This window comes from Equus quagga, chromosome 7 (genome assembly GCF_021613505.1).
Source record: "Equus quagga isolate Etosha38 chromosome 7, UCLA_HA_Equagga_1.0, whole genome shotgun sequence".
NCBI lineage: Eukaryota > Metazoa > Chordata > Mammalia > Perissodactyla > Equidae > Equus > Equus quagga.
Window position 1 is genome coordinate 22095338 of NC_060273.1, and position 12528 is coordinate 22107865.

General features: G+C 54.1%; 1 protein-coding gene across 1 annotated transcript; it reads left to right on the forward strand.

The window, feature by feature from the left end:
* The first annotated feature begins 873 nt into the window (after positions 1–873).
* TLCD3B (TLC domain containing 3B) lies at positions 874–6001 on the forward strand. Its single transcript, XM_046665204.1, has 5 exons — positions 874–998; positions 1919–2002; positions 4631–4862; positions 5310–5405; positions 5714–6001. The coding sequence occupies exons 1-5, from the start codon at positions 874–876 to the stop codon at positions 5999–6001; spliced, it is 825 nt and encodes a 274-aa protein (XP_046521160.1).
* The last annotated feature ends 6527 nt before the right edge of the window (positions 6002–12528 follow it).

Here is a 12528-nt window from a genome sequence, read left to right on the forward strand (position 1 = left end):
CTCCCCTGGTCCTTGTCCCCAGCAGCCCCCTGTGCTGCGGCTGCTGTCTCTTTAAGGGCCTCCCCCTCCCTCTTTCTCTGCTCCCCCCATCTCTGTCGCAGCCGCTGCTGTGGCTCAGAGCTGCATGGGGAGATGCTGCTGCAGGTCCGGTTTCTTGGTGTCTGGTCAGTGCCATCACTTCCCCACCCGTCCCTCGCCCTCCCCAAGCTGGTGCCTTCCCCTCCCCCTCCTCCTCCCCACCGAGGGGGCAGGGGGCTGGGCATGAACTCTCTATAATGCCCTGTGCAGCTTCCGCACTGGGCAGCAGGGACTGTGGCGGCCTCGAGAGGCGGGAGAGCAGTGCTGACCACTGACCACTTGCCGGGCCACTCCTCTGTCTCCCTTCCCTCCCTCCCTCTCTCCCTCCCTTTCAAGGGCTGGCACCACAGTCCCACCCCCCACTCCGCCTTCTCGCCTTCTCAGGCCCTCCCAGTCTCTCCACGTAAGCCCCCCCTCCCCACCTGCTCCAGCTCTCCCTCCCCTCCCCCATCCACATCCTCCTCCTCCGGTACCCTCTCCCTCTCTGTCCTCTCACCAAGTCCTCCCTCCTCTCCTCTTTCCATCCCTCTGGCTCACTGTTCTCCTGCTCCCTTTCTTGGATCCTCCCTTTCCCTCGTCTGCCCCTTTCCCCAGTCTCATCTAACTCCCTTTCTCCCTTCCTCCGGTCTGACTCCCCTAGCCCCCACCCTCCATCTGCCCTGTCCCCTTTGTGCCCCTTTCTCTTTTTCTCTCTCCTTCTCTGGCTTGGCGTCCCTTCTCTACCTCTAGTCCCTTCAGCTTGGCCTCCCTGTCCCTCCACGGCTGCTCATCTCCCTGCCCAAGGCCTGAGCCACCATGCTGGCCCCAATGGTGGCTGGGGGGGTGGTGTTCCCCGGACTCTTCCTCCTCTCCAAGAACACACTCCAGCGGCTGCCCCAGCTGCGCTGGGAGGAGGCCGACGCGGTCATTGTCTCAGCCAGGTAAACTGCATCCCTCCCCCTCTGCCCCTGTCCCCTTCCCAGGCTTTATGAGGATGGAAGGGACCTCAGCCCTTCTCTGGACCCTTGGCCCAGTGGGGACTGAGGGCTCCTGGAGTGGCCAGTGGGCTTTACCTCCAAGCTTCCTTCTCTCCTCACTGCCTTACTTGCCATCCCAGGAGACCTCATCCAAACCCTGCCATATGGTCTACTAGTATTCAGGCTGCTTTTCTTTCCTTTCCTCATTCACCCTCCCACCCTCCAAAACAGGGCCCGCATGTGACTCAAACATTCCTATAAGATATTAGGGAACCAGCCATGGAGCAGAGAGCCATGTATTGTTCAGGGCATGTGTTTAGGGGGACAAGGGACAGAGGAGTGAATGATAGAATTCTGTACAACGCTGGAATAAGGGCCAGAGTTGGGGAGGGGAGCATGGCGGCAGTCAAGGGGAGAGCGGGGAAAGTGGTCAGGGGTAATGTGGGGTCACTGAGGGGCTGGTTGGTGGCCAGCATGATGACTGGGTGGCTGAGTGGTGCAAGAACAGGCTCAGGGCTTCCCCTTGCCATCCTGTGTTGTCCCCCTGCCCCTGCCCAGGAAGGGGCCTTGTTATCAGCCACACATTCTCAGCACTGTCTCACCTCAAGATGACCTCCCTGGTGTCCTCCTGAGAGGAAGGTGACTCAGTGTCCACAACTGAGGGAAGGGAGATGGCAGTGGGGAACAGGGTGAACTGAGTACAGCAGCTAGGCAAGCCCAGGGGCCTGAAGAGCAGGGTGAGCCCTGGGCAAGGCAGCCTCAGGGAAAGATGGGTAGGGACCAGCCTGAGAAGTGACTGAGTCTGAAGCACAGGAACTGGAAAGTAAAGAGGAGACACCAAGGGCGTATCTCCTCCTCTACCACTGCTCTTTCTTCCTCCCTAGGCTAGTGTCCTCTGTCCAAGCCGTCATGGCCTCCACAGCTGGCTACATCGTCTCCACCTCCTGTAAGCACATCATTGATGACCAGTAAGTGCTGTGAGACCACATCTGTCCACGTTCCAGCACCTCTGTGTGTGTGTGTGTGTGTGTGACCCTGAGTATCCCAGGCCTTCCAGGGGACTCCTTCAGTGGTCACTTGGGCCTGAGCAAGTTAACTGCAATAGCTGCAATTCAACACCTGGGGATAAATTTATCCTCATCCTGTCCTTAAAGGTCAGAACCAGAAGGAGGAATGGGGGTCAAAAAGGATTCTCAAAGCAGCTCCTAGACTTCCTGGCCTCTTGTATCATAGTAGGTTCTGAACGTTGTCTTCTCCCTTACCTTTTCCCGTCTTTACACCCCTCAGGCCCTGTTTCCAACCAGCATGCAACTGAGGTGCCTCCCTCCTCAGGACAGGCTCACCCCTCACCTCCTCCCAGAATCCAGGTGTCCAGCCCCAGCTCTGTGCAGAAGAGGGAGATGAGAGGAGAGAGATGAAAATGACAAACAAGGCCACTAATGGTTAGGCAGTGGGGTGTGTGTGTGTGAAGAGACCAAAATTTGGCACTGGCAGCTGCTGCAATGCCTGGTGCTTGCCGGGAAAGCCCAGGCCTCAGTGGTGGGGCAGGAGGAGGAAGGAGAGGGGCCCTGTCCGTGGTGCTGACGGGCCAGCTCTAGGTGACCCATGGGCTGCTGCAGTGTTGCCTGTGAGGGTGCTGACGACATCCCATGCTTAACTTCTGGCCCTGCTCCCTTCTCTGGCAGCCACTGAGCCCCAGGGACACTGTCTGGATGACCCTTACCTGGAGGCGCCCCCTCTTCCCCTGCAGATGAGTTCCCTCATCTGTGGAGTGAGGTCCATCCCTGCCTGGAATAGCTGCTGTGAGGAGAAATTGAGTTGTGTGTGTCAAATGCCCAGGGCAGTTCTGGCTCATACACAGTGGATACTTAACTCTTTCTTCAGACCCTTCCTGATGACTTGGCTTCTTCCTGCCCTCTCCCCACTTCCCACCCTTGGGTCCAAGATGAGCCTGGATCCCTGCACACTTCCTCCTCTTGCCTTCTTACCGAGGTCACCTTCCGGCTCTTACATTTCTTTCCCCCCAAGTCTGTTTTTGTCCCTCCTCCCTTTAATCCTCAGGTGGGTGGGAAGGATCAGGGTTAATCCAGGGGCAACAGCTGTTCCTCCTTCTGAGCACCTCATTGCTGAGAAGGGGGTTAGCCTTTCACACTGCAGCCCAGGGCCTGGTGGTCCTGGTCCCCTCACAGCCAGTGGTCCCAGTGTGTCTGCTGCAGCCAGCTCTCTCTGGGCCTCTCCCTGCTCTAACTTCTCTCAGGCCAGTTGGACCCCTTTCCATTTTCCTGCCCTCTACCTGGGCTGCACCTCCCTTCCCTCTCTCTCTCACTCCTGGTCACACACTCCAGCATGGGTCTCAGCTTCTCTTTTCCTGAAATCATGCCTGTTAGAGTGGGCTGCCTGCTTTCTTCCAGGCCAGCCACCCCCAGGCTCACATTCTGCTTCCATCTCACCCCCAGGCCTTAGCTGGCCTCCCGCCAGGGCTCACTCCGCTTCTCCCTTCAGCAGCTCATCATATTTGGTCTCACTTCTTTTTGTGTGTCACTTCTGGATGACTTTGCTTTTGTCCCTCCACCTACCTGGGTGAGTTCCCCTGGGCCTGCCTCTTTGACCTTCCACCCCCATCTCAGACCTGTCACCGGACTACAGGATTTAAGAGAAGGTGCTCAATGTGCTGACTCAAGAAGAAAAATGCAATGTTGCATATTCATGCACTTTTCATTCTTGTTTACTCTCAAAGTACATAGAACTTTATCTGCTCTTGGCTCCTTTCGCTCAGCATTTTCTCCCTAATGCTTGGCTGGGCCTGAAAAAACAAGAGATTGGGCCACATTCAGGCAGAACAAGCACCACTGACAGCACCACCAACTCGCCCAACGGGGCCTGTCTGTGACACCTGTCTTGAATCTTCTAGGGGACAGCAGGGCTGAGAGCAAGAGCTATGGGGCCAGACTTCTCATGTTTATTCCTTGGTCAGGTTACCTAGCCTCTTGGTTTCCTTATCTGTAAAATGGGGATGACAACCATACCTACTTTTTATAGGGCTTTTGTGGGGCGTAAATAAGTTTATGCAAAAAAAAAAAGATTTAGAATATTAGAATAGTGCCTGGATGCAATAAGCAGTCACTTAATGTTAGCAAATATGATCTCTCTCCATCTCTCACCTCTTCTGCTATTTATCCTGACCTCGGCTGTCTCTCATATCTCACCTGAGCTTGTTTTCTCACTCCACCTCTGCCCTTGGGTCTGTGGCTGTCTTTGGTCTGTCTGCTTTTTTCTCCCACCAACTTGCAGACAGAGAGAGAATACGAATGCGTGAATAGGAAAAATGGGTGGTTCTGAGGTTAGACAGGCTGGGTGTGAATCCCAGCACTACTGCTTACCAGCTGTGTGACCATGTGACCTTGGGCAAGTTTCTCGCCCTCGACCTGTGGGTTCCGTCATGTAACTTGGGAGTCCACTTCCATCTCCGGTTGTTGTGACTATCACTTGAGATCTGACTCATGTGATGCATCTACACTGACCCCAGCACCTGGAGCTGCTCTGTCCATCTCCCGTCCTCCTTGATCCCTCTCTTTCTCTTTTTCTCTGCCCAACAGACACTGGCTTTCCTCTGCTTACACGCAGTTTGCAGTGCCCTACTTCATCTATGACATCTACGCCATGTTCCTCTGTCACTGGCACAAGCACCAGGTCAAGGGGCACGGAGATGAAGCAGGGGCCAAAGCCCCGGGCAGCACCTGGGCTGTGGCACGCGGCTACCTGCACAAGGAGTTCCTCATGGTGCTCCACCATGCCGTCATGGTGCTCGTGTGCTTTCCGCTGTCGGTGGTGAGTTGGGGATGCTGAGAGCCAGGGCCCCCATGTTCTGCTCCTGCCAGCACCGCAGAAGACGCTGAAGCCCTGAGTCCAGTTTGCAGCAGCCGGGTGGGCCCAGAATGCAGGGTCCATCGAGGATTTACTGAGCACCAGACCAGCCCGACAGCAAGAGGGTCTGCGGTCAGCCTGGCCTGCTGGACCATACCCAGCTGTGGTGCTTTGGGGCTGCTGTCGTATGTCTCTGAGGCTCAGTTTCCTCATTTATAATATAAGGTATAGAGTCTTACCTGTAGGGTTGTGGGAGGGACACAGTGAGGTAAGGCTCCTGGCTTTGTTACCGCACACTGTTCAGACTTTCAGAGTTAAGCATCTCCGAAAGTGACAGAGAGGAGAGAGGGAGGGCAGGCACTACCCAGGAATCCAGGGTGAGGCCAGGCTGTTTCCTTTCTCTCTTCTCAGGTGTGGCGTCAGGGCAAGGGAGATTTCTTTCTCGGCTGCTTGCTGATGGCAGAGGTCAGCACCCCCTTTGTCTGCCTTGGCAAAATCCTCATCCAGGTGAGAGGGTACCTGAGGCTATATGAGCCTGACAGAAGGACACGGGTAGGGCAGGCACTTTTAGGGACTTTCAGGGATTCTTTAAAGGACAAGCAAACTGTCAGGTCTGGGAGGGGCTTTGGGCGGGGTAGAACAGAGGCGGCAGAATGCGGGGAGGCAGCTTCTTGGGCCTTTAAACTGGCTCCTGTCGCGACGGGGAAAGGCAGGGAGGTGGGCGGGGCGGGGAGGCGGGGCCCGGGGGCTGAGCCGGGGGCACGCCCCTGCGCCCTGACCCCGCCCCCTGCTCTCTGCCCCGCCCCCTCCCGCAGTACAAGCAGCAGCACACGCTGCTGCACAAGGTGAACGGCGCCCTGATGCTGCTCAGCTTCCTCTGCTGCCGGGTGCTGCTCTTCCCCTATCTGTACTGGGCCTATGGGCGGCACGCCGGCCTGCCCCTGTTCGCAGTGCCTCTCGCCATCCCGGCCCACGTCAACCTGGGCGCCGCGCTGCTGCTCGCCCCTCAGCTCTACTGGTTCTTCCTCATCTGCCGCGGGGCCTGCCGCCTCTTCCGGCCCCGGGGCACCCCGCCGCCCTCTCCTTGCCAGACCAAGGACTGAGGGTGGAGCCAGGGGACTCTCCCCACTCCCCTCCCCCTGTGGGGACAAGGCCCTGGGCTGCTGGGTGGGTGGGGGGAACCAGGGGCCTCTTGCTCTGACAGCCCCAGGAGTGACAGATGGACTCCAAAGGGGTGGGGACATCTCCCCTCAGGGCCTGAGTGAAATGGAAGGCAGGGAGAAAGGACCTCTTCTCCCCACTGTGCCTGAGCTGAGGGTAGCGAACCCCTTCCTGCATACCCGCTTCTTCTATACCAACCCTGGGGCCCTGGAGAAGGGAAGGACAGAGGAAGGGGCACCACTTCCCATCCGCTGAGGGCTTGAGGGCTGTGAGGAGACCGATGGGGACCCAAGGGGACCAGGAGTCAAAGAACATGGGGGAGGCCCTGATACCAAGGCCATCCCAGCACCCCTGCTGCAAACTCTCTCAGGTCCCTGTCATCTTGGAGGGAGGGGACCCCAACGAATCCCATGGGCCTCGCGTGGGGGTTGTTGCCCCCACAGCTCCTCTCCAAGGGAGGCCAGCCTGAGGAGTCTTATTTATTTATTCACCCAAATTCAAACTAGTTTGTTGGGGTGGGGGGAGGGAGGTGGCTTCTCCCCCCTCAGCCTTCCCAGCACTGAGTAACCCCGGGGGCAGGTGAGGGGCGCTGAGCCCTTCCCCGTCAGGCTGCACATCTTGCTCTTGGGCCCTGGCATGTCCCTGGTGCTACACATCTCTCAAGGCTTCCTCCAGTCTGGGGTCAGGGGGACCCTGGGAGGTGCTTTACAGACTGCTAATAAAGATGATCTGCGTGACCGCCACCAAGGCCCTCTTCACCCAGTTCTTTGGGGCTGGGAAGGGAGCAGTGGGGGCAGGGAGGGGACTGGGAATAGAAAGCACTGATGACCATAGGATGGGGCAAGACCCCCTGGCTGATCACTGAGCAGTGAGGGAAGAAAAAAGCAAGGATGTTTATTCATCACCTGGAGACGAGGGCAGTTTTGGGCACTCGGCAGAGTGCAGGGCCCTTGTCCAGCTCTTTAGGCCCCTTTCTGGCAGCTCCTATGGGGTATGGAGATCAGAGGTGGGAGGTCACACACTGCCTCCCTAGGCTTTTGGGTCCTTCAGCCTTTTTCAAAGAAGGCTGAGGTGGGTGGGGCCAGGAGCAGGGGGGAAGTCCTTACATGTGTGTGCAGAACTGGAAAAGGAGGAAGAAGAAGGCCAGTACCAGAGCACCCACCAGGATGTGATGGAAGAACTCAGACTTGGAATCTGCTAGACAAGGAGGGGAAGACGGGGACTCTGGCCTCATCGCCAACAGAAGGGTCAAGGGCAGCTTTCCTCCAGGCCCTGGCAAGGAGGAAGGCCCCTTCTCAAGCTGGTTCATACCTGAGTTATCAAAGATGACAGGTCTCTCTCCAATAAACTGGGCCAGTGCCAGGAGCCTGGCTTTGTCCAAGTCTGGGTAATCAAAGAAGTCAGTTCTGTCTATGAAGAGCGGAGGCTCTGCTTCTGGGGCCAAGATCTTGGCACTCTCCGGGCTGGGTGCTGAGGGCCCAGAGCAAAGTCTATGGCAAAAGCTGAGCAGACCCCTGTCTCCCACCCTAAGAGACTGAGGCAGACCCACGCAGCCTTCGCATGGCTATGGAGGGGATTGATTTTGTTCCAAGAACTTCTCGAGGATCAGCTCAGTTCTCCATGGGAAGGCCCACGTTGGATGGGGAGGATGGGAGAGAAGCATGGAACACAAAGAGAAAAGCCCAGGCTTGGCACCCCCTGCCCCTCAGGGGGCTTGACCCTTTCCTCCCAAGCCTTCCTCCTTCCCACTGCTCCCAGGACAGCTTCCCACCTGTTTCTGTGGCTCCTAGCCCAACCAGCCACACCCACCCCCACACCCACTGCCACAGCCTCATGACCCCTCCACTCCTGTGGCAGGGGTGGAGGCTCTATGATGTCACAGCCTGGAGCCGTTCTGATCATGAGCTCTGGGGTGAGGGGAGAGAGAGCTAGGAGCTGGGAGCCTTCCCCTAAGCCTCCGACTCGGGGAAGAGGAGAGATTGGGACCCACAGAGCCTTCATCCTTTGGGATGATGCTGAGGATAAAACAGTAACAGTGGCAGCCCCAGAACTTAGAAATAGGAAGGGACTTGGTAGGACAATTTTGCTGAAAGCCTGACTAAGGAAAGCTGCATTTGTATAGCAGGCAGTTTGGGGTTGGGCAGGCAAAACACCTCCGGTTAACCCCAAGATCGACCACAGGTAGCATTTACTGAGCATGTTACTAGGCCAAGTACTTTGCATGGATTGACTCACCTAATCATCACAACCCTTAGGTAGGTACTGCCCTCATTATACAGAAGAGAGAACCAAGGCACAGAGAAACAACGTAATGTGAGCAATGCATACTTCCAAGGGGAGTGTATTTTCCTCCATGAGGCTCGCCCTGGCCTTGTGTCCCCAAATTCAGAGGCACAGAGGTCTACCCCATTCCCTCAACCCCATCGCTTAGTGCTCAGCTGAGGACTACCCTGGAGCTGGGAACCAAGAGAAATAACAGGCTTTTCCCACTAGATGGCAGCAGTGTCCATGCCTGCCTGCCTGCCTGTTTCCCTCTTTCCACCCCAGGAAGGCACGGCTCCCATACTCCAGGCCCTCTTTCGGCCTCTTCCCACAGGTTGCATCAGGTGCTGCAGGCCTGGAGTATTGCTGGGGGAATGGCAGAGGAAGTCCCAAGGCAGGTCTCTGGGTCATGCACAAAGGCTTAGCAGGCTCCCCTCTCTGGATGGGCTCCCTCAAGGGCCATCCCACTTCTTTCTAGTCCCCGATTTTCTCTTATTTGTCACTTCTCAACAGCCACTTTCACTCCTGCGGCCCCCTCTCAGCTTCTTAGAGTTAGCTCCCCTCTGATTGGCAGGTAGGCCTGTCTGTCACAGATGTGTCCCACCCTACTTCAAGACCAAGGACGCTTCAGGGTCTCCTGTTTTACTACACAGATGCCTGTTCAACAGCCTCTGACAGACCCAGTTCTATGACATCCCCCACGCCAGGCATGTGAATGTGACATGTATGAGGACCTCTGCCCTATTGCTGAAGGCTCCCTCTGCCACTGGATCCCCACGCTTCATCTTTCCTGCCCTCAGAGACAGCCCACCCATTCTCACAGCAACCCTGGGAGACACCTGTCACTGTCAGCTTTTAAACCCTAAATAAGAAAAAAGCCCAAAGAGGAAAAAAGAGGGGAAAGAGGAGGCAAAGTAACATCTATGGGGCCTCGTGGGGCTGGCTCATGTGGGCCTGTTTCCCCTACACTGATCCCTTCTTTTTTTTTTGCTGAGGAGGATTCACCCTGAGCTAACATCCATGCCAATCTTCCTCTGTTTTTCAGTATGTGGGCCACCAGCACAGCATGGCTGCTAACAGAGTGGTGTAGGTCCACACCCGGGAGCCGAACCCAGGTCACTGAAGTGGAACATACTGAACTTAACCACTAAGCCACCGAGGTTGGCCCCACTGATCCTTTCTAAGAAAGAAGAAGAGACTTAAGCAAAGTCACAGGCATGTTCGAGGCAGCAGGGACTCCACCTGGTTCTGGCTCTGGGCCAGGGCTCCCCCTCAGCATGTATGCAGCTGCTCCTCAGTTTGGCTGGGAAAAACCGGCCAGAGCCCTTGGCCTTTGGAGTAGATGTTACAGTCTCCTCAACTGCTTCAAAAGAATACAGCTAAGCTCTCTACCAGACAAAGCCCTTCTGACACAAGCAGTGAATTGTCCATTCATTTATTCATCCAACCATTAAATAAATGTATTGAACTGCTGCTATGTTCTGGGCTCCATTTATGGCTTAGCTAGAAGTCACCAGGGCCTGATCACAGGGGAGAGAACTCATGGATGCATAGCATTGGAGTATAGATATACAACCCCTAAGGGGCTGTCTATACTTGCTGTCTCCACTCCCCACCGCTCCACTGAAGCCACTTTTGCCAAGTCCACCAGTGACCTCTTAACTTGCCAAATATAGTGGTTACTTCTCTGTTCATTCTGTCTGTCTCTCAGCAGAGGGCACACCTCCCTGGCTCCAGCCATGGGAGCCATGCTCACCAATTTTTGGGACTCCTCCTTCTCTAACCAGCTCAGCCTTGGACTTTCTCTTTTCTGTCTATACTGTTTCCTGAGGTGATCTCATCCAGTCTCATGGCTTTAAATACCATCTATATGCTGATGACTCACAAATGTATATTTCCAGTCCAGCCCTCCCCTCTGAGCTCCAGACTCCTCTACCCAACTTCCTGCTTCATGTCTCCGTATCTCCAAAAACATCTTAAACTCAATGGATCCCAAATGAAGCTCTCAATTCTCCTACACCGAACCTGCTCCTCCTTTCTGTCACAGTAAGTGGTCTCACAGAGCCTCCAGATGCTCTGCTCACACAGTAAGTGGTCTCACTGATCCTCCAGATGCTCTGCTCAACACAAAAACCTAGGAATCCTCTCTAGACCCCTCCCTATCTCTCTCCTGACAAACTCATAATCAAGGCCTGTTGGCTCAATTTCCACGTAAATCTCAGCTCCATCCATTTCCCTCCCCCTCTGGTGCTGCCCCTTCGTTCAAGCCAACCCCATGTCTCGCCTGGTTTATTGCAACACCCTGTGGACTGGTTGATCTCTCTCTATTCACTCTTCCTTCAGCAAGAACAAACCAGAACACGTGGATCCACTACTTAAAACCCTCCAATGGCTTCCTGTGGCTCCTGTGTGAATTCTGAACTCACCCTGATCTGCAAGGCTTTTGCCCAGCCCTGTTCACCTACCCACCTTGGTTCTTCCCACACTCTCCCTTCTTCAGCACACTCCAGCCTTTGCACACACCTCTGTCTAGGCCACTCTTGTCCCCACAACTGACCTGCCTAACTCCTTCCCATCTTCCAGGTCTTAGTGGAGACCACACTTCCCCTGGGACATGAACCTGAGCTCTCACAACCTTCTGACCATCCCCTGTCACGGCACCAATCTCACTGCACTGGTCCGTGTATTTGTCTGTCTCCCCTACAAGGCTGTGAAGCCAGAGATCGTTGATCTTAGTCATAGTTGTATCACCACGGTATATAGTAGAGGTTCAATAAATATTTATTGATTTAATGAATGGCCTTTCCACCTCTGGACACACCAGGCCTCATCACTGTCTGCATTTTCCCCTGCAGTTGGCTCAGGCTCCAGACTCACCCTCGCCTTCCAGCAAGGCTTTCTGGCGGCATACTGCTGGGTCTGAGCTAAGCCCCACGAGAAGACAGCAGTGGAGGAAGCAAGACTCTGTGGCTCTTTGCCTAGCCCGCCCCATTCCCCTCACTGTAGACCCAGGTCTGCCTCTCGCCAAACACACCAGCTCTGGTCCTGGATGGCATCCCCCTTAGTCCTGCCTCCTTTCTTCTTCTGGAGAGCACTGAAAGAAACCTAATGGTTGCCTTTACTTAAAAAAGATATTATTTTAGGGGCTGGCCCCGTGGCCGAGTGGTTAAGTTCGCGCGCTCCGCTGCAGGCGGCCCAGTGTTTCGTTGGTTCGAATCCTGGGCGCGGACATGGCACTGCTCATCAGACCACGCTGAGGCAGCGTCCCACATGCCACAAATAGAAGAACCCACAACGAAGAATATACAACTACGTACCGGGGGGCTTTGGGGAGAAAAAGGAAATAATAAAATCTTTAAAAAAAAAGATATTATTTTAATATATTCTTTTGAGTAGGTAACATATGCACATGGTACAAAATTCAAAACGCACAGAAGGATGAATGTTGAGAAATAAGTCTTTCCTATTCCTGCCCTCCTCTGCCTCACAGCAACCCCTTCAGAGGTCACCATAGTTACCCCTTTCTTGTGCAGTCTTCCAGAAATAATTTATGCACAAATAAACAAACATATATAAGCTCTTTTTTTCCACTCAAATGGAAGCATTCCATACATGCCGCTCTGTACCTTTTTTGAGTTAACACGAGGTTGTGAAGATGATTCTGTGTAAGTCCATAAAAAGCCTTTTTCTTTGTCATGGCTGCATACTATTTCATTGGATGAAATTGTGTCATAACTGATTGGACTGGTCCCCTACTCTTGGACATTAAGGTTGTTTCCAATCTTTTGCTATTGTAAACATGCTGCAGTTAATAACCTTGAACTTCTATTATTTCACTCATGGGCCAGCATATCTATAGAATAAAATCCTAGAAGTGGAATTTCTGGGTCAAAAAGTCTATGTATTTGTCATCTTGGTATCCACCATCAGAGTGGCTTCCACAGAAGTGATGCCCACTTACCCACAGCCTTGCCAATATTGTGTTAACAGATGCTTTGAATTTTACCATTTGATAGGTGACAAGTGGTATCTCAGTGTAATTTGACTTTGCATTTCTCTTTTTAAAAAAATCATGGTAAAATCCACATATCAATATTTATATCCTAGCCATTTTCAAATAGAGTTCAGTACTGTTAAGTATATTCACATTGTTGTGCAACTGCATTTCTCTCTTTTAAATCACAATATTTAGTCTTGCCAGCTTAGT